Genomic DNA, 22,395 nt, shown 5'->3' with positions numbered 1-22,395 from the left:
CACATTTTCAGCTCTGATCTCCAGCATCTGCAGTCCTCACTTTCTCCTCAAACATATAAATAAGGAGTGACCTCTTGATGGGATACTGGCCTCTGTGCAGTTATTTCAATCTCCTACCTACTTTATTGAGTTGAAGCAGGCAGAGTGGCTATGTTCTTTCACTCGGCAAAGAACAGAGCCTGTGTATTAATATATAGATTTCAATCTATACAATGACACTCTACTACAAGCCAGACTGACAATCCTATGTCCGCTATCAGTGCAATTCTTCACACACTCAATGTTATTAAACAAATGTTATTGAATTGCAATGCTTGGCACTGTTTAGTGTTTTGCAAGTGCAGAATCTTTCTATAGCATTCAGAAAAGGTGATGAAGTCTCATTATATGTATACATTTTTTGTATTCCAAATCTATCCATTAATACAATTATAAGTATGTACATTTCAAACACTGACTAGAAGCAAGTAGCATATGGGAATAAAGCATCTGCTGTAAAATGAAATTCAGCAAGAAGATTAATACTGTTAGGGAAGATGGGAGAAGATTGCCATTTTGCTGAACATAATGAGATATTCTGATTCTCTCAGTGAAGTAATGAGATATGTTTTAGGGTTATGATTACTTGGTAATTACTTTCCAGGCATGTTTGAGATAATGCTGTATTAGATCTATTCTCTTATGTTTTCAGATTTCTATCTTTGGAAAACTACAAATGATTAGATTTAAATTTATAATCAGTTGCATAAGGGAACTAGAAGATTAATCTAGACTTTGAGCAAATCATGCTTAAGTTGCTGAAGAGTGAACAGTGTACCAATCGTTTTAAACATTTGCAGCATTCTAAGGAGTGACTAAATTTCAAAGGAAATGTGACCTTAAGGCCTTATTAGTATGAGAGTGGAAAGAGAGTTGCAATAATATTGAATCTAATCATCTATGTACATTTAATCCATCTTTCTTGAATGTAGAACTACTTTCTACAGATGACCATCATTTCCAATAACCATATTCTTTTTCTGTATTGTTCCAAACCAGTTGGACAAGTCAGGTCCTCGAGTAAAACTGGACTTGGTAGAATATAAGTTTTGTTCTTTTTGTTCAGTGTGAGGTGAACCATTAAACCATATTCACAAGAGTCTGTTAATCTACTGTTAACAAAATAACAGAAAGGTTTCTTACACAACAGAAAACACAATCCATATGACAGTAAACTAGAATTATTGGAAGAATTACAATACAAATATCAGTAAGAAACATTCATTCCTATTAAGCAAGCTGTGCTTTATTGATGCTCAAACTTCACTGAAAAGACATTCCCATCTCCACTTTAAATCTTCTTGCTCAGCTAGCCTAGCTGTAATCAATCTTTTTTCAACTAATTCCTGTACATTCACTAGATGCTATTTTCTTCAGTCAACATCTCTCTCAAGATCTTTAAAACTCTAGCTCTCTTAGAATTTAACATTCGTTCCTTAAACTCATGTCTTCATCCGCATTGTAAGTTGTCTTCATCTCTAACACCCCACAGTCTTCTGCTTCTGGAACCTTCTTCTTACTGTTTACTAAACATCTCAGGAGTTCTCCCCAGCCTGACTGCCTGGAGACTGCTAACAACAACAGTCCTCTTCTGGAGCATTGTGTCCAGTTTTGGTCACCCTGCTCTTGAAAGGATATTATTAAGTTGGACAGAGTTCATAAAAGATTTACTGAGATTTTGCGGGAATGGAGGGTTTTAATTAAAAGGAGAGGCTGGATGAGCTAGGACTTTTTTGACTGGAGTGTGGGAGGTTGAGAGGTGACCTTATAGATGTTTATAAAATCACTAAGAGTATAGATAAGGTGAATGGCAGGTGTCTTTTCCCTCAGGTTGGTAATTTGAAGACTAGGGGACATATTTTAAGGTGAGAGGAGAAAGATTTTAAAAATACATGAGGAACAGAAAATGGTTTGTATGTAGAATGAACTTCCAGTGGAAATGATGGATGTGGGTACAGTTTCAATATTTAAAAGACAATTGGATGGGTACATGAATAAGACATGTTTGGAGGGATATGAGCCAGGTTCAGGAAGGTGGGACTAGTTTAGTTTGGGATTATGGTTGGTATGGACTGGTTGAAGCGAAGGATCTGTTTTGTGCTGTATGACTCTATGACACTGTCACCCTTCTGCCGTTGTGGGCCACTTTCCTCTTCATGAAGCTATTCTTGCTTCTGTATCCCTAGACCTCCTCTCTCTTTCTCTCTCTCTGTCTCTCTCCACCTTCATGGGTGAATGCTGTGTGCCCCCTCACCCCTTTCCATTCACAGACACATCTCCCACCTCCTCATTCATGGCAGTACCACCCCCTCCCCATTCCTGGCTGCATTCTTTGAGGTCTTATTCACAGCTGAATCCCTGTTTTCCAACCCCCTTCCACCTCCCTTCTCAACCCTACCTCTATTCACAGCCACAGACCCTGAACACCCCTCTACCTCCCTGCTCATAGTTGCACCTCCCCTCCCATTCATGGCTGCATTTCCCATTTCCACCTTATTCATGACCGCTTCTTCAGATCCCATTCATGACTAAATACCTTGTTCCTACCCCCCTCCCCCAACCTTATCCATGGTCACAACACTCAGACCCCACCATTATTTAAGGCTGCATTCTGTTTAACTGTGAATGCACAATTTAAACAGCGCATAGTCTTTTGTGCTAGTGTCAGCAGATACAGTCTTAAAAGAAACTAAAATCTATATATTTTCCATTTTAGTATTAGACTCAACTTTCTTTCAAGTTTTAATAACCACTTCTCTTTGTCAGAGAGTAATACAGAAGCAATCCTAATCTTTCTGTCAACCTGGATTTTGTGTCCAGGCTGTTGTAATATAAATTGAACATATAACTTTCTAACCTTGAAGCGGGAGTGCAAACACTAACTTGGTTTTTTCAAATCATTTTAGGAATATAATACTGGAAGTTATTGGAAAGCTATTTCATAGTATGCATATTATAATACTTTAACAAATGTTTGTATCACTCTATAATGCTTTATGTGAATTTCTGCCGACATTCATGCCAATATGACCCAAAACCTGCTTAACAGCATACTTACCGACAGGCCTTCAGAAAAAAACAATAGTTTGATGCTGTATACTTCTGTCTTTCCCAAAAGTACCATTAATCTGAATACTCGCTGTTGTTTTGTCACTTCTTTGTATGTCACCTTGAAGAACTCAGATAGTGAGGACATGCAAACAACACCACATGCAAGTTCTTCTCTGGGTCACAGTTTTCTCATATATATAAGAAATATATATGTCCTACACTGCTGCTGTGCCTAAACTCTGGACATCTCTCCCTAATGCACTTTGCAAATACCTATGTCACAGTAACTGCAATGGTTCAAGATGGCGCTTTCACAAGGGCAATTAGGGATGGGCAATAAATGCTGGCTTATCCAGTGAGACTCACATCTTGTGCACCAATTGACCATCTCCAAAAGAGAAATGGAGTTAGTGCTCAAAAGTCCATCCATTTTCATTTTGAAATAATAAAAAAGTCAATGAATTGGTTTTCTGTAAAACTATTGAGCTTTGCATAATTGAAAGTTTCTGCAATTTGATCATAGAGCAGGTTAATCAAAATCAAAAATGACATATTGTTATTCCTTTCCCTCCTTGTGTCATGACCAAGGTTGGAAGGGTGCACTGTTGCTATTTTTAGTCCCATGATTGATATGGCCAATTATGTAGGTCTTAGACTATGTCAGGAGAAAGTGAGGATTGCAGATGCTGGAGATCAGAGCTGAAAATGTGTTGCTGGAAAAGCGCAGCAGGTCAGGCAGCATCCAAGGAGCAGGAGAATCGACGTTTCGGGCATAAGCCCTTCTTCAGGCATTTCTGAAGAAGGGCTCATGCCCGAAATGTCGATTCTCCTGCTCCTTGGATGCTGCCTGACCTGCTGCGCTTTTCCAGCAACACATTTTCAGCTTAGACTATGTCAGGTCCAGTATGAAGAACAAGTCAGTCAAGTTTCTTTGGCCAACAACAAGTATTACTAAAAGTAAACTTAGTCAAACTATGAAGCAAACAAGCAACAAGCAATACAGATTGTACAAATTTATATAGCTACTCCTTAAAAAAACTAACACTCACACATTTACACAATCTCACACACACACTCAGTCTCTCTCTCTCTCTCTCTCTCTCCCACACACACAAAGTCTGTCTGTCTCTCACTCTCTCTCTCTCTCTCTCACTCACACACACACACACACAGTTACACACACATATTTACATAGTCTCACACATACACACGTTTGTGGAGTAAAAAAGAGAAACTTCTGCAGGATATTAATTTTAAAAAACTTTGGCCAAATAATATTTAAGCACACGAAAATGGATAAGTTGCAGATTATTACAAATGGCATTCTGATTCTGAAGCTATTCTGTACACACAAGCTGCTGGTATTGCAATGTCTTCCTTGAACAATCATAGCTGGCTGAATCCCCTTTGCTACCGAGGTTGTAGTAGATTACAGTGAATTCTCTCCAAGAATCTCCCAGGAGTGACAAAGACAATGTAGGAGCAGTTTACTGCAGATGCTGGAATCTGTACTGAAAACAACAGATGCTGGAGATCACAATGGGTTAGATAGCATCTGTGGAGAGAGAACAAGCTAACATTTTGAATCTTGATGACTTTTCATCAGAGCTGAAGCGAAGAGTTATTAAGACTCAAAACATTACCTTGCTCTCTCTCCATGGATGCTGGGTGACCCTTTGTGATCTCGAGCATTTGTTGCTTTCAGTGGCAAAGGTAACAACAGGTGAGTTCTAAGCTCACTCTCTTTGTTGAGAGAAGTTGTGAAGAAAGAGAGCAATATGTTGTTGCTCTTCAGGCAGATCAAAAATGTAATTTTCTTATTTCACACACACACTAGGCATGTGACATATTTCTGGTTCAGACAGTACGGTTCCATCTGAGCTTCCTGCTCCTTTGAGGTGTTGTTGCTGTTGTATCCAATACGTTTTCTGTAGCAAAGTGTCCTTCACTTAAAATGTTCAAGAGATATTATTCTTGCTCCATTTAACCTGTTAGAAAATACTAGGTAGATCTCAATATTATGCCAATTAAGTCATCTCAATTTCTGTGCATAGCAGCAAGTTTTCAAACCAGCCTTGCCAGGAGATAAGTTAAATCATATATTTAAAAACCCATCTGCACATTTGCAACATTATGGTCTTTGGACCATTTTAGCACAAGTACATTCAGAAGGTGAAGAAAGAGGGAGATGATGTAATGGGATATATACACCTGACCTGAATATAATTTCCCATTAACCGCCAAAAGATACTAACTGTGGTTCAATTGTTTAAAAAAAACCTTGGGCTTAAAATCTACTCTAGTATAGTACTGAAGAGGTGCCATTCTGTTGGATGTGCCTTTGTTCAGAAGAAATGGTAAACATATTTTGTATTTTTTTCCTCAAGAGGATCCATGGCACTTTTGAAAAAGAACAGGGCATTAGTATGTAAATATCCCCCAACCACCATCGCTAAATTAAAGAAACAATTTATCTGGTTCATTCTCACATTGCTATTTGTATGATCTTCCTGGACACAAATTGGCAGCTGTCTTTCCTGTATTATAACAGTGACTTCTTCGTGTTTCAGGTGAAGAGAAAGATGAAGATGATAACTTGCTGCATGAATCGAATTATACCTTTCGGACGGATGAACATCCTGAACTGGAGCAGCTGACTGAAATCTGGCCTGAGTATTCAGAAGTCACACTTGAAATGCTTCCATCGAGCCTGTTGTATCAACCGGAAGACAAGCCTGGTAAGAATGGTTAGAGAATGAGATCTGAAAAATGCGGTGCATCCCAATGCGGAAAATGTCACCAATATTGCTGTTGCTGAGGTTGGGTTTCAGAGATCCACCACTGGGTTTGCTTTGGTTAAGAGTAGAATTTTGCACTTAACAGCATTTAGAGCTTAGTGTTTGACCATAAGAGTTATCATTAAAGTAGAACGTACTGGTGGAGTTTTACCACTTTTGTGCCTGGTAGAATGGCAGGAGCTAACTCCTGATTTATGTAACACATTCTTCATCTGAACAAAATAATGAGGACTTACCGTGGGTTTCCTAACCAATTAGGGAGGGCCAGTGGGATGACGTAGTCAATGCAGCAGTGAAAGATCTGTATTGAAAAGGAATCCTGGCAGTGGGAATCCTGTTTGGAGGAAAACATCTGGTTGAGGGAGGAAACAGCAAGGCGTGGAAAGGCTGCTTTACTAATCATAGAACCATCCCTGGATTTAAGCAGTAAGGGGCTAGGGAGAAGCCAGGATAATGGCAGGAGGGGGCGAGTCAGCCTCATTGAGCATGTGCAGCTTCAGGTTGGTGAGGCTGTCAGCAGCCAGAGATGAGTGGTGTTGAGGACCTTGATCTGTTTCTGGAAAAGTTCATCGACATCATCAAGTCTGGCAAGGTGAGTGTCTCAGCTGGCAGCTCTCTACCCCTCACATCCTGAGCTGCCACCTCAGCCACATTCCTCTGACCAATACACCTTCTCTCCTCAAACCTCAGCCTCAGCACACCACACATACACTCGCTGGCAGTCTGATATCCTATCGCTGCAACCACTTACAGTCACCCTCTTCAAAGGTTGACCCTCCACCCTCGGCACCTAATTCACTTATTAAATGTTTACCACTTCTCATTGCATGAGAAGAGAGCCCATAACTGAGGGTGGAGTGGTGGCTCAGTGATTAGCACTGCTGTCTCACAGGGCCAGGAACCTGGGTTCGATCCCACCTTTGGGCGATTGTCCGTGTGGACTTTGCACATTCTCCCCGTGTCTGTGTGGGTTTTCTCCCACAATCCAAGGATGTGTAGATTAGGTAAATTGGCCATCCTAAATTGCCCATTGTGTTCAGTGATGTGTAGGTTAGGTGCATTAGTGAGGGGGAAATGTAGGGGAATAGGTCTGTGTGGGTTACTCTTCAGAGGGTCTGTGTGAACTTGTTGGGCCAAATGGCCTGTTTCCATACTGTAGGGATTCTATGATAACTAAGGAAGAACATTAGCACTTAATAATCAACACTTCATGTTGAACTGATGTCACCAGTACATTAAATGTCATGATCTGACATTCTGACAGAGCAAAATGCTAACTTGGTGTGGCATCTCAGCCATGTTCAGCACTAGCTCATACTTTTCACGGGCAGCATCGTGTGTCAGTGGTTAGCACTGCTGCCTCACAGCGCCAGGGACCCAGGTTTGATTCCAGCCTTGGGTGACTGTGTGGAGTTTTCACATTCTCCCCATGTCTGCAAGGGTTTCCTCCAGGTGCTTTGGTTTCCTCCCACAGTCTAAAGATGTGCAGATTAGGTGAACTGGCCATCATAAATTGCCATTAATGTCAAGAGATGGGTTAGCCAAAGGAAATGCAGGGTTACAGGAATAGGGTCTGGGTGAGATGCTGTTTGAAGGGTTGGTGTGGACTTGGTGGGCTGAATAGCCTGCTTCCACACTGTAGGGATTCTATGATTTCCCACAGGGCATTACTAGAGATGGGGCAGGAAGGAGACAGTGAGTATCCACAGGTGACTTGTAGGTGGTGTGGCTAATACCTCCAGTGTGTAACTCTCACACTGATAATGAACATGCTGCAGTGCTGCCCAGGCATCAGCAGGAGGATAAAAACAATGACTGCAGATGCTGAAAACCAAATACTGGATTAGTGGTGCTGGAAGAGCACAGCAGTTCAGGCAGCATCCAACGAGCAGCGAAATAGACGTTTCGGGCAAAAGCCCTTCATCAGGAATAAAGGCAGTGAGCCTGAAGCATGGAGAGATAAGCTAGAGGAGGGTGGGGGTGGGGAGAGTAATCCAGTATCAGCAGGAGGAGCCCAGTGCTCACCCACAGCATCTCCAAACTTGTTCACTGTGATAGCCTGTGATAGGATTAGCCCAGATCAATGACAGGGAGAGAGTTTAGAAGAAGGTCCGTTTGCCAGAGGTGCGGAAGGAGCCAATGCTAATGGCGAGTGTGCTGAAGAAGCCAGGGCCATACTACATTGAGGCAGACAGGTCTGTGAAAACCAGCTAACTACTAGGTCTGAGGCATATCTGGGCAATCACACCCGTGAGCCAATAATGAGTCAGAGATGTTCCGGCCCTCAAAGGAATGCTTACTTCAAAAACTAAAAATTAAGGTGGTTTGTTCACCATTAAGTGCAAGTGGATTCATTCTCCCTTGCACCAATTACCTCCTGTTCTGTTTTCTAACCTGAGCATCAGAATGTGGTTATATAGCATTATGTGGGCGCTGCCCTTAGATGATTAAAACTTCAGTTTTCAAGCGGCATCCATTATTACAGAGATGTAATGAATTGATTCCCGAAGCCCAAGTTCATGCTTTTCAGAAGTTATTTTCCTTGAAGAGGGTAGGAGGGAATAACAGCTTCAGTGATCTTTACAGAGTTCCATTTGATGCTTATGGGAGTAAGTGCAGTGAGCAGAGTCCCTCTGGATAGTCTACAAAGAAAACATAAATAGTCAAAAATAAAAACAGAAAGTGTTGAAGAAACTCAGCAGGTCTGACAACATCTTCAGAGAGAGAAAAACAATTAATGTTTCAAGGCCAGTATGACTCTTCTCTGGAACACCTATCAACAGTAACCTTGCTAAATTGAATGAGACTATAGAACTGTCAATATAAATTATAATTTGTGTCAAATATTGGGTTGTACAGAAGGTTGAGACTTATTCATTCAAAGTGACTTCAGTGTTGGTTATTCTTACTTTGCAGACAGCCATGTCTCTGTGTGACCTTGCCAACCACAGATAAGCCTGAGGAAGCCTACTGGGTTTGCCTCAGATGAATTTAGCAGTGGTTCTCAGTTGGTTTGAGGCCTATAGGGTGCAGAAGTGCGACCTCCTCACTTAGACATTCTTGTGTTTCTGGCAGCAGGGAAGTGGTGTGGCAGAACACCTCAAGAGTGTCCTGAGATGATAAACCTGAGGTGCATGCCTGTTGGTTTTCCTCCTTGCTTGCGCATAATAACATCTTCCTCACCCTTTGAGGAGATGGCGCATTTGAAGGGCAGTCAAAGTCTCTTGGCCTCTTTCACCCAGCCAGTGAATGAATATATCCCTGGTTCAAGTGATTGATTGAAGGTCCTGTCTTTACCTGACAGACAGTGACTGTTCTGCCATAGAGCGCCAATGGCCTGTTCCATGAAGGCAACCATGCACTCACCTTCCTCAGCTACAACAACAGACTGAACCTGGACAGACATGAATTCCCTTGACTCCGCTTTGGACATAATCTCTGACACTTCTGCCAGATCTTCCCCTGCCTGACTATGTATCTCTGACTGCTCATTAATGTCTGAGTCCAGAGGCTCATCATCTGTACTGGGCTCTGCAAGGGTCTTATTCCCCAGCAGTCATGTCGGAGACCCAGGCCATTTCTACCTCCCCTCGAGTTTAGACAGTGTCAGAGCTACCCTCAGCAGAATGTGAATTTACTCGAGACAGATTGTTCACTGAGGGGAATTTTGTGCAATGGTGAAGACCAGAATGAACATGATGGTACATTCTCTGAGGTTCTTGACTGTTCCTCTTAAGAGGTATGTTGGGAGGGGCTGGCAGAGACAGGCCTGGAGATTAGGTCCTTTTCTGTTTTTGAATAGGCTGGGGCTGTTTTCCCTGGAGCGTTGGAGGCTGAGGGGTACCTTATAGAGGTTTATAAAATCAGGAGGGGCATGGATAGGGTAAATAGACAGTCTTTTCCCTGGGGAGTACAGAACTAGAGGGCATAGGTTTAGGGTGAGAGGGGAAAGATATAAAAGAGACCTAAGGGACAACTTTTTCATGCAGAGCGTGGTACGTGTATGGAATGAGATGCCAAAGGAAGTGGTGGAGGCTGGTGCAATTGCAATATTTAAAAGGCATCTGGATAGGTATGTGAATAGGAAGGGTTTGAGGGATATGGTATTTGCAGATGGGACTAAACTGGGTTGCTATATCTGATCGGCATGGACGAGTTGGACTGAAGGTTCTGTGTCCGTGCTGTACAACTCTATGAGTCTATGGTTCTGACTTGAGAAGGGAAAGCAGAGCCTGTATAAAAAAAACACAAAGCTTTGATCATATTTATAGTGATTAGAACCAGGTGAATCTTGTTGACTACGAGATCCTTGACTGGGGTTGTTAACCAGGGCCAATTCAGGAGTCCTGGCTGACCAATATAACAGGGGATTGGGTCTGCTCCTGGGCCTGGCCAAACTGGCCATCAACAGGTCCAGGCAGCGGGCTGTGGAGGGGGTCGTTAGGGCCGATAGCCTGCCCCTCTTCCGGGGTTACGTTAGAGACAGGGTGTCCTTGGAGAAGGAGCACGCGGTGTCCACCAACACCCTGGAGTCGTTCAGGGAGAGGTGGGCGCCACAGGGAGTGGAGTGCATTATTTCTCCCTCCAACTCTATTTTGATTTAGTCCCTACCCTCCCCTTCACTGTTTTGATCACACAGCATTGCCCTTTGAGGTGAAGGGCAGTGCTTGTCACTGGCCACTCCGGTGTTTTCCTATCTTCCTGGTGGTGGAAATGGAATAAAGATTCGTGCACTTTGTGTCTCTCACTGTGTCTCACACCTGCACACACACACCATGGGTGCTGGGGAAAAAAAATAAGCACTACCAAAAAAATAACAGGGGATTGCTGCCCCTCTTCCACGGTTATGTTAGAGCCCAGGTGTCCCTGGAGAAGGAACATGCGGTGGCCACCAACACCCTGGAGTTGTTCAGGGAGAGGTGGGCACCGCAGGGAATGTAGTGTATTATTTCCCCGTCCAATTCTATTTTGATTTAATCCTTGCCCTCCCCTTCACTGTTTGATCACACAGCATTGCCCTTTGATGTGAAGGGCAGTGCTTGTCACTGGCCACTCGGGTGTTTCTTTTCTTCCTGGTGGTGGAAACTGAATAAAGACTTGTGCACCTTGTGTCTTTCACTGAAGAAAAAAAAGAACAGGAGTGTCAGATATATCCTGTTCACTCTGGGAGCTGGCTCTGAGGGAGCTGGATAAATGTCAAAGGATCTTCACATGTAAATAAAGGGTGACTGGGTGATGGGATAACGGTCTCTGTGGAGTTATTTCACCTTTACCTCTCTGAACTAAAAAATAGTCTTTTTCACACAGTTGGCCTTTTCCAATGCAGAGTGATGCCATTTGGCTAAAGAAATCCTCCATCAACTTTCCAGCGACTAACAAACTAAGTCATTGCAGGTGTTTCTAATTGTGTGACTTAACTTCGTGTGCTGATATCCAATGGCACTTGGAACAACGATAAGCTCTGTTTAGAAAATAATCGTTAGCTGATTTGGTCATAAACTTGCCAAAAATAAAGTTGCAAAAGTGTAGCCTGTTTAGGGCATATATAAAAAAAACAGGGGATTGCCTCTATGAGGTTCTGCTTGTCACTGGTTCCTTTGTCACATGCGTGTTTTTCCTGGTGGTAGAATATTAATAAAGTTATTTATACCTGATGTTCTTCACTGTGCCTTCGACCTACAGACATACACTCACACACACTCACACACATGCGCGCGGGGACACACACAAACACACACACAACATAAATAAGCACTACTGCTGTATGGTAGTAGTGCAGGGCTATTAAGAAAAACTAACAGAAAAAGCAGCAAGAAAAGAAAAACAAAAAAATTAACCACTGGGGTTAGAATCTCTTCAGCCCAAGGGCGTGGCTCTGAGCTGGCTGGTCACAGCTAGTGTACTCTGCATAAGTAAATAAAGGGTGATTCAGTGACAGGATACCAGCCCCTGTGCAGGTATCTCAGAAAGGGACTACAAAGCAAAAGGAAAAGAAGCCATGCTTCTGTTTTCAGTCCAGTGTGATCTGAGAACTCCTTGTTGGAAAGAACATAGGTTTGGGTTTTAGCTTAGACGTTGTCAATCAGTTTGAACATTTTATGACACACACCTGAGACAGATGGTTCTTGTACCTGAATCATGTAGCCTAGAGATAGGGACACCAGCGTTGCACCACAAGAACCTCCCCCCGCCCCCAACCATCCTTTGGAATTTTATGCAGACTATAAGGAGATCTGTTCTTTTTTTAAAAATGGGAGAATATCTGCTTTTCTTCTACTTTCAATTTATCACTTACAAAGCATATTTGATTTAAAAAAAAAGGCTTTCTCTATCAAGTGCCTCTTTGACTCTCCTCAGTCCAAGGGAGTGGCTCTGATCTGGCTGGCCGCAGTTAGTGTACGGTGCACAAGTAAATAAAGAGTGATTTGGTGACAGGATACCAGCGTCTGTGCAGGTATTTCAGTGTTCAAGCCACTCCCTTCCCCAACTTGTTATTAAGTTATTGGTACTTGATGTGTAACTGGGAGTAGCAGATTGGTGTTTTCTCGCTTAATGACCAGAGACATCCAATCTGCTCAGCAGAGACACATTGCTCTAGCTTTCCTGTCAGTTCAATTGCCTGCTCCTTGAAGGTATCAGGGGCTTTATGTCAGGCATTTCTCTCTATCCGTGTCTGGGCAGAGCTAGCAGGACATACCCTAAAACTAGTTTAAAGCCAAAATTTAGAAAGGAGCACCAAGTAATGGGCTGAAAACACAGAAGAGTACTGAAATCAGACAGTGATTATGTCACTATGATATTAATTGAATATTGTGATGATGCAATAATATTCGATACTTGGCTAATTTGCATGTTGAACTCTTAAAGGGACACCACTCCAAAGATTCTAACACAAATATATTCATTGTGTTCTCAAATTGTTTGTTTAGATTTAACAGATGGCATTAATTACTGAATAGGACTAAAACCTTTGAAAACATTTGTATTTGTACTATAATGTGTTAGAAGCTTATTATAATATATAATGTCAAATTTTCCTGTTAATATAAACTGGTTTTGCACAAATGAGTTCAAAGATATATTTTAGTTGCAGCATCAAGACTTAGTCTTCAGCTGAAGAGCAAGAAGACAAAGAAGAAGCAAATAGTGACCTCGGGAATAGTTAATGAGTCACCTGTTATTGTTGAACCTCCAATACCGATACGTATAACTTCACCTTTTGAGGATACTTCAGGAGTCACATATCATAAGGACTTCATCCGCTGTCTTCCTATTCATCTGGCAAAATATGTTCTTGGTGAGGGCTGATTTATTTTTCAGTCAAAACCCCAAATAGGTTATTTGCTCCATAAGGTTCAGGAAGTGTTAATATAGTAAGGAAGCAAATAATTTAAATAAGTTAATTTAAAATTGGGGAACTGCCACATTTTTAAGATGAACCCACCATAACATTGGCTTGCATTTATAAAAGAACCACACTGGCAATGAGAAATGTGGTTTATTTTTAATTAGTCTCTGACATGTCCTTGATAGCCACTCCATGTCTGGGAAGATCGTGACAAGAACAAATAATAGCCACAGCTCATCAAAATAAAATTAAAAATGCTGTTTAACCTGCTTGATGGATCACTCTGTATATCTACAATAATCCTTAAATATTGATAAATCATCGTCAGTTTGCTAACATTGAGTCTTGACTGTGGACTTTTCAATTACCTTTCTTGCTGTTTGCAAACATCTAAAAGATTAATTGAAATCATTTGTAGGTTTACTCACTGAGCTGGTAGATTTGTTTTCAAATGTTTTGTCACCATGCAAGATACCATCATCAGTAAGTCTCTGATGAAGCATTGGTATTCTGTTGCTATTTATCTGTCTTGCTCTGTTGTAGTCAGTGATATCACTTCTGGTTCTTTTCCTTAAAGGTTGGTAAGTGGGGTCCAAATCTACAGGTTTGTTAATGTAGTTCTAGTTTGAATGTCAGGCCTCTAGGAATTCCTGTTCGTGTCTTTGTTTAGCCTGAACCAGGATGGATGTATTGTCCCAGTCTAACTGCTGTCCCTCTTTGTCTGTGTGTAAGGATACTAGTGATAGTAAGTCATGTCTTTTGGTGGCTAGCTGATGATGTAACCTAGCATGATGACGAAACATCTGAGAACAAATCTACCAGCTCAGCGAGCAAACTTACAACCTGATCCACAACCTAAGCTACAAATCTTCTCCAAAAGTGCATTAATTGAAATATATGTTTACATTTCCATTGAGGTTTCAAAATGTATGTTATGGGTAAATATTTCACCACCTCTATCAGGTTGAATAATATGTTTAGGACATAATGCTAACTGTAAAATCATGACTGTGTGAACAATAAATTACAGCATATTCCTGCCATATTAATACAATTTCCCTCATGGAAATCTGTGCCCTTAACCATGGCTCACTCAAAATACAGCAAATACCTGAAAACAAGAGAGTGAGATTCCCTGAAAAATTTTACAGTTGTAGAATATTTTTTCTACTCAGATACACTACATACCTCTCTATAATTACCGACATGTTGGGAAATTAGAACCCCTGTTTTGCCATTGCACTTTGGCCAAATTCAAACTTGAGTTGAGTAGTTGAGGTAAATAGAATATCTGCATTGAAGGGGAATCTAGATTTTAAAAAAATCATGTCATTGGCTAGACCAGCATTTATAGCCCATCACAGAGGGCAATTAAGTTGAAGTCACTTGTCAGCCAAACCAGGTAAGAACATCAGTTTCCTTTCCTGAATGACATTTGTGAACTATATGAGCAATTGGCATCATTAGACTCATATATTTGGATTATTATTGAATGCAAACTTTACCATCTGCCCTGGTGGGATTTGAACCAAGCTCCCGAGAGCATTTTCTAGGTCGCTGGATTAATAGTCTAGTGCCAATACCACTTGGCCAATGCTACCCTATAAATATTTGGAGATTGAAGGAACAGAAAGTTAAGACTTTGAGGAGGTGATGAGCAAGTTGGACAAAGAAGAACCAGTGGACGTGATTTATTTGGATTTCCAGAAGGCCTTTGACAAGGTACCACAAGGGAGGCTGCTAAATAGCATTAGAGCCTATGGTGTTAGACAAGGTACTGGCATGGACAGAGGATTGGCCGACTGGCAGAAAGTGGAGAGTCAGAGTAAAGGGGTCTTTTTCAGGATGGCAGCAGTTGACTGATGGAGTTCTATAGATGCCCATGTTGGGACCACAATTATCCATGTTATATATTAACAAGCTGGATGAAGGAACTGAGAGCATTGTTGCTATGTTTGCAGATGTTATAAAAATTGGTGGAGGGACAGGTAGTATTGAGGAAACAGGGAGCCTGCAGACAGACTTAGATAATGTAGGAGAGTGGGCAAAGAAGTGGCAGATGGAATACAATGTGGGAAAGCGTGAGGTTATGCAGTTTGGTAGGAAGATAGAGGCATGGACTATTTTCTAAATGGAGAAAGGCTCCAGAAATCTAAAGTATGAAGGGACGTAGGAGACTTATTTCAGGATTCTCTTATACAGGTTCAGTTGGTGGTTAGGAAGACAAATGCAATGTTACCATTCATTTTAAGAGGACTAGAATAAAAGAGTAGAGATATATTGCTGAGGCTGTATAAAACTCTGATCAAATCACATTTTGAATATTATGAACAGTTTTGGGCTCCCTATTTAAGGAACAATATGCTAACCTTGAAGGGGATATGGAGGATGATTCAGGGGATGAAGGGCTTATCATCTGAGGAGTGGCCAAGGATTCTGGATCTGTAATCGATGGAGTTTAGAAGGGTGAAGGGGGATCTGATTGAAACTTACAAAATATTGAGAGGTCTTGATAGAGTGGACATGGAGCAGTAAGGGCACAGCCTCAGTGTGAAGAGACCACCCTTTAGAACTGAGATGAGAAGGATTTTCTTCAGTCAGAGAGTACTCATCTGTGGAACTCATTGCTGCAGAGGGCTGTGGAGACCAAGTCATTCAGTGTGTTTAAGGCAGAGATGGATAAGTTCTTGATTGGTAAGGGGATCAAGGGTTACAGGAAGAAGGCAAGAAAATTGGGTCGAGAAACATATCAGCCATTATTGAATGGTGGACAAGACTCAATGGGTCAAATAGCCTAATCCTACTCCTTTATCTTATAGTCTTATTAGATGGAAGGAGGTTTGCCTATTCCCTGGTAAAAACTACATATTCCTCTAAAGAATGTGCTTTCTATTGGCCAGTGTTTTATATTACACTTCATACTCCTTTTGTTTTCAGACTTCTGCTATGTTTCTGATGATTTTTAGATATGATTTTGCAGTTAGCTATTATTTTGCTTGCTCACTGAATTGAATACCATTGAGCTTTAACTGCCATGACAGAAAAATGAAGACAGCTCAACATCTGAGATCAAGTAGTTTGAATATCAATGAGGCTGGATTGGAATATTAAATCTCCAGTGCACTTTAATGTAACCATGGCTGCAGCAGCCAAATATCTGGTATTGTTAGTTACTTATGAATCATGAAGGAGGGTAGAGCTCTTCATCATTGCTCATCTTCAGAGTATTGCCATCCAGAGAACAGATTGGTCAGTACTGCTGTGAGATAAATCCTCACCACAGTTCACCCTGCTGTAAGATCAATCTTGTAGTTTGGCTGCCACCAAACTCTCACTTGGATCTATAGGCCCTCTCTTGGTCAGTGCAGTGGAGGAAAACTCAGTAGACTAATGAGAAGAGGCTCATGTCTTAAACATGAATGGTTTCTTCCAAGATAGCAACTAGCTCCTAATTACATTGAAATGATGGACATAATTATTGAAACTGTGAAAGAAACCTCAATGTTAAATCTTAATCCTTCAAGATCCAAAGATCCTGTCTGAGTCCATTTGACTTTGTCATCTTTGGGCAGTGCTTAAAATTCTATTTGGCTTTAACTATTTCTGACCCTCACATGATAACTGTAAGTTATCTGAAGATAACTGCCATTTTCAGATGTCAAATTAATTTTCACAAAAACTCATAATCAGTTAGTCTGGGAATTCTCTGAACTCCAGGCATACCAATCCAATTTCACTGTTTAAAATCTAACAAACGTTTAGATCTGGATAAATGGAAATGTAGAAACTGCGAATGCTGGAAGTCTGAAATGGAAACAGAAAATTTTGAAAATACTCAGCAGGTCAGGCAGCATTTGAGTGTAACAGAGTTAATGTTTCAGGTTGACTACCTTCCATCAGAACTATACAATCTTAATATTAGTACTTTCTTTACATTTAAAAATGCCAAATTAATTTTTTGTTCCATTAGGCTTTCTAGATCAGAGCTCTCTCCAAAACTGCATGCTTGTGTCACACCATTGGGCCTACCTGGGAAAGGAGTTTACAAGGGATAAACTAGCCATCCAATGCATTTTTGATGAAATCAGAAAGTTACAGGTATCATTAAGTGTGCTTACGCCTGTTCAGATATATTTACTATAAACATTTCTGACAGTTATCCCTTATCTGCCTTTCTTAGCAATTTCACTTTTGTTGTGTATTTTGTAAGTAAGTTGGGAATCTACTTCGTAATGAGGTGCTCCGATGAAGAATGATGAGATGTTAATTTTGAAAAAAAAGACAATTTTAATGATCGTTTATGAGGTATCTTGAGATCATTGAGTTATTTGAGGACCCGACTGTGCTGCTTTCCCTCCAAGATCAGGTGGATAATTGGTACAAATGCCTGCAAAGTTGTTTTGTATTTGCTTATTTTGCTCAGTCAGTAACAAAGAACAAAGCCCAGCATTATTTGAATAGACTACCACCAAATCTGGTGGAAGAAATTTTTATCCAATTTTAATTTGGCTCAGAAAAAAGAGTTTTAAAAGACTTGAAAAAATAGTTTTGGGGTTTTGAATTCCAAAATATGACAGCTAGACTGTTACTGCAATTGTGAAATTAACATAATTATGTAAAATCATTTTGAAAGCAATTTGACAGATTTACAACTAGGGTAAAATTTAAGAAACATAAAATTTAATCAGTTGTGCAAGCTGTGGAGACTTGGGAAACTGAAGTCTTCCCTCTGGAAGTTAGAAAATTTTAGATTTGCATTTTCTCTGCATCTGCTACAGTGCATCTCCTTTGTAGTGCGCTGTGGAGAATGAGGGCAAGTCTGGAGCTTTTATAGGGTTCAGCCGTTTTATTTCCATAGAGGTTCATATTCTTTGCAGAATTACTGCTACAAGAATACTGGCAATATTGGAATATAAAACATTACACTTTAAAATCAGAGATTACTATTTAAATTAAAAACCCTTTTGGTTTATTTTAATCTGAGGGTAAGTATTGATCACAATATTTATGCCAAGTTATTCAAGATTATTTCAGACCTTATTTACATCACACATTTGCCCACGTACAGAACATATAAAAATGACACCTCAGCACCAAAACAGCTGAGTTGAAACCCAACTCAAATCCTTGAAACTCACAGTGGAAGACCCTGAACCCTACCGGGGGGACCTTGAAACCCACCAAATGAAATCCTGAAGCCTAATATAGAAGAACTTGTAACTTGTCATGGGCAGCCCTGAACCCCACCATGGGAGGGCAGTTGTGTCAGGTATGCTTTTAGTTGGGAGGATGAACAGGTGAATGTCAGTTCTTACATCAGGTCGATTCTGATTCGCGTTTCACATCTTCAGAAAGCAGTTTTGACTTAGCATTGACGACCTGTGTACAACATATGTTGACACCAAGGAGAACTTGCAAAAAAACCTTTTTATACATTCATAGGATGTAAGTGTCACTGGTTGGACCTGCATTTATTGTCCTTTCCTAGATGCCTTTGAGTAGGAACTGGTGAGCTTCCCTCTTGAGTCACTGCAGTCGATGTGCTGTAGGCAATAAACTCACAATGCCATTAGGGAGAATTTGACTCAACAGCACTGAAGGAACAGCAATGTGTTTCCAAGTTGACAAGTGGCTTGGTCAGCAGGCTGCAGGTGGTGGTATTCCCATGTATCTGCTCCCCTTTTGCTTTTAGATGGTAATGGTAGCTGATATGTATTGGAATATGCTCAGTTCTTTAGCAATTGCATTTACAACTTGCATCAGTTGCATCTTGCTTTTGAAATCTGCAAAATAATTAGGATCCTTTAGTACCTTATAAGCTACCTCCACCTCTGGTACAAAATTGAATTAGGAACAATTTCATTGGCAAAGTCAGAATTTGTTGTCCATTCCTAACTGCCCCTTGAACCAAGTGAGTGCTTCAGAGGACAATTAAGGGTAAACCACCATACTGTGGTTGAAGATATAAAGAGGCCATACCAATAAAGAGGGCAGGTTTCCTTTCCAAAAAGGATCTTAGTGAACCTTTTGGGATTTTACAACAATAGTTTCATGGTTACCATTAATGAGGTTTGTTTACAATTCCAGACTTACTAACTGAAATCAAATTATTATGGTGGGATTAGGCTTAGGACAGTGGCTTAGTAGTTGAGCAATCTTGCCACTATGCCACCAACTCCCCTGAGATCAGTTGCACTTGTTCATCCAACAAGCCAGTTTATTATTAAATGTATCTCTTCATAAGCGGAGTTACAGAAAATAGAGTAAAATATGATTTATAGATTTGTTAATTCATCTCTTTTAGTGGGTTTGAATCTAACTGATGGGATAGTTGTCCTCTCTATATTGAGTGTAAATATAGAGTGTAAAATAAGCTTTGATGCTTTTGATGTGCACAAAACTGCACCCAAATTATTCATTTCAGTCAGAGAGTAGAATGGTGTGTGATGTAAAAGTAAAAATTCATTCCAGTGTAAATATAAGGGCATAAGTAATAGGACCAAGAGTAAGACCTGCTCTCCATTCAACTTGAGCTCGTCTGAACATCATTGTCAACTTCACTTTCCTGCTTGATTCCCATCATTTCTTGACTTATTTATTTCCCAAAAATCTATCTCAGTCTTGGATATAATCAATGAAGCAACTGGGATATACAGTTCCAAAGACTGACAAACCTTTGAGTGAAGGAATGTCTCCTTCATTTCAGTCTTAAATGACTGTCCCCTTATCCTGAGATGATGACACCTAGTTTCAGACTCTCCAAATGGGAGAAAACAGCCTTTCAGCATTTACCCTGCTAAGTTACATTTCAATGAGAATACCTGTTAATCTCCTAAACTCTGGACAAAATAGGCCAAAGCCAATGTAATAATCTTTGATCAAAATGACTGATTTGTGTGTTGCAGTTCTGAATTTTGGTAGCTCAAGAAGTTTGTCTTGAACTGGCTGTACCAAACTTGATCTGGGAATATTTAAGGCTAATACTATGTTCTAGAAGAGAAAACCTATTCCATTATTTGCATGGACATCCTCCAGCTTAATAAGTTAACTGTATTTGCTAGATATGTGTTGGGGCCTGTTTTCAAGCCAAAACTGTAGCCAGTTCTAGCCCCTTTTGTCCAGATCAACTCCCAAGACCAGCTTCTTCTTTAAAAGCTGCTTCTAAAAATAAGGCACAAAATCGCAATGGGATAGCAAATGTTTTCAGAAAATCAGAGTACTAGAAGAAGAACATTGATGGGTCAAATGGTCTTTTCTATTCCTTTTTACTCACTTGTTATTAATTCTGTTATAGCAAAGGATGCCCATGTAAGGGTTGTTAACAGCTTGCATCAAGTATCTGCTAGTTTCGTTTTATCTGGTTGGTAAAAATTGGGGATATTGATCTGGAGCTTTTCCTAAGCTTACCAGAACAACATCCAGTGGCTAAGCATCTTTGGACAAATTGGGATTGGCCTGAAAACACATTTTTTTTTGAGCTAACTGAATGGCAGTAAGATGTATTTTTTTGATACCATAAAAAAAATGAAAGAAAATAGGCACCACGACAAAGCTGAAAACAGTGGAAAAGATAAAGAAAGAAATGGGAAAAAAAATGCACAAAGAAACACATAGAGAGATAAAGCAAGATAAAAAAAGCAGGAAGCACAAAGGAAAGGTAAAGGAAACAGCCCTCGAAGCATGCATCAGGCAACTAGAAAATAAACAAGTGCACATTTCTAAGAATCTCTTCAAGAAGAAGACTGACTCAAAGATATTACAGGTATTTATGAGAGCTCGTCATTTAGAATGTTCTCGATCCAATTATATGCAAATAAGGTGATTGTATTTTCCACTCTGGATTTTTGGCTTTATTTCTATAGTTAAGATCACCAAATAGTTCATTCTAGCTGTTCTTGCAAATTGTGATCATCCTTTTGGACTGTTTAATTTTACAAATGATTTGTATATAGCCTCTAGGCTGTTTCAGTCCTACTGATGATTCCAGAGTTGAATAAAAGGTCAAAAGTGTGAGGTAGCAAGTTGTGTATTTAAACCATTTAAATTTGTGCTTTCTTGTGGAGCAACCTGAGGACAGAAGATAGCAGCAGTTAGAAATTCCTTGTTGCTCTGTGTAGCCTCTTCACCTCTGATGTGCTTTGTGGCTTTCTGTATGTTAGCCCATACAACAGCAATTCAGGTTCTTGATGAATCAGATGTCTCAAAGCTTTTGCAAAACTAATGTTTAGATGGCTACTATAATGTAGACTTACATAAATAATCTGGCTTCTGTGCCTAAGGTAAGAAGAAGTTTGACTGCCTGTGATTCTTTGTCAGTTATCTGCTGATACATAAAGATTGTTTTTCCTTTAAACAAGTGCTTGCTGATGTTACTGTGCATTACATTATACAAAGCTGATTGACTACCCTGACTCCAATACACAGAAAGAGTGACAACAGGTGAGGTCGGTGCCTTTATACCAGAACATGATCTCATGTATCTTTGTAAAGGTTCATGCCTATCTGGTCATGAATGTATGCCATAGCACTGCATTCTATCTTTCCCTTTAAGAAATAGGAACCCTGTTCTCATAACCTACACCATGATGTATATAGAGAGTCTGTACATTCAGTTAATACTTTGGTGGGCACACAATATGTCCAGATCTAGTACTTTTGCATTGATCATGACTTGGCAATGTAGCTTCACTCTGCCGTTTGCAATCTGTCATCATGGATAGATGTGTAATATTGGTCATGGATTTGTGGATGCTGTCTAGTATGATATCTTCAATGTCCTTGTTTTCAACAGCTATGGTGGGTAATTGATGAATTGTAGTGTGGATATTCCATACACTTCTTAAGAGCACCCGACCATTAGTCATAAAGATGTCATATGACAAAGGCTTGATACAGGATGTAGTATCTTTCCACAATGTCTTTGTATGGAAGTCTTGAAATTGTATTCTTTTTCTGGACTTAAATTGAGGATAATTGTCTGCATGATCTTTTTGTCCAAATTTCCCCATTCTTTCCAACAATACTCTGTGCTTATTTGGCTGTGGAAGGTATGGATCTCTCCCCCAAACACGACAGCTGCCATTGAGGGTAAATCATTGCCTAAAGGAGTATAATGTTGATTTAATGTAGCTATGTGAAAATGCACTTCACGATCATAGA

At 40.3% G+C, this 22,395-nt stretch overlaps 1 protein-coding gene across 1 annotated transcript in view; it reads left to right on the top strand.

Annotated features, from left to right (window-relative positions):
- The window catches only part of fbxw10 (F-box and WD repeat domain containing 10), a 65,094-nt gene that overhangs the window by 5,657 nt on the left and 37,042 nt on the right, over positions 1 to 22,395 (top strand). The window contains exons 2-4 of the mRNA XM_072559065.1: positions 5,661 to 5,828; positions 12,976 to 13,185; positions 17,207 to 17,334. Coding sequence (XP_072415166.1) covers positions 5,661 to 5,828; positions 12,976 to 13,185; positions 17,207 to 17,334 — 506 coding nt within the window. The remainder of the gene's footprint in view (positions 1 to 5,660; positions 5,829 to 12,975; positions 13,186 to 17,206; positions 17,335 to 22,395) is intronic.

This window comes from Chiloscyllium punctatum, chromosome 39, assembly GCF_047496795.1.
Source record: "Chiloscyllium punctatum isolate Juve2018m chromosome 39, sChiPun1.3, whole genome shotgun sequence".
Taxonomy (NCBI): Eukaryota; Metazoa; Chordata; class Chondrichthyes; order Orectolobiformes; family Hemiscylliidae; genus Chiloscyllium; species Chiloscyllium punctatum.
Note: the sequence above shows the minus strand (reverse complement) of the source record. Positions and strands in the feature narration are given on the sequence as shown.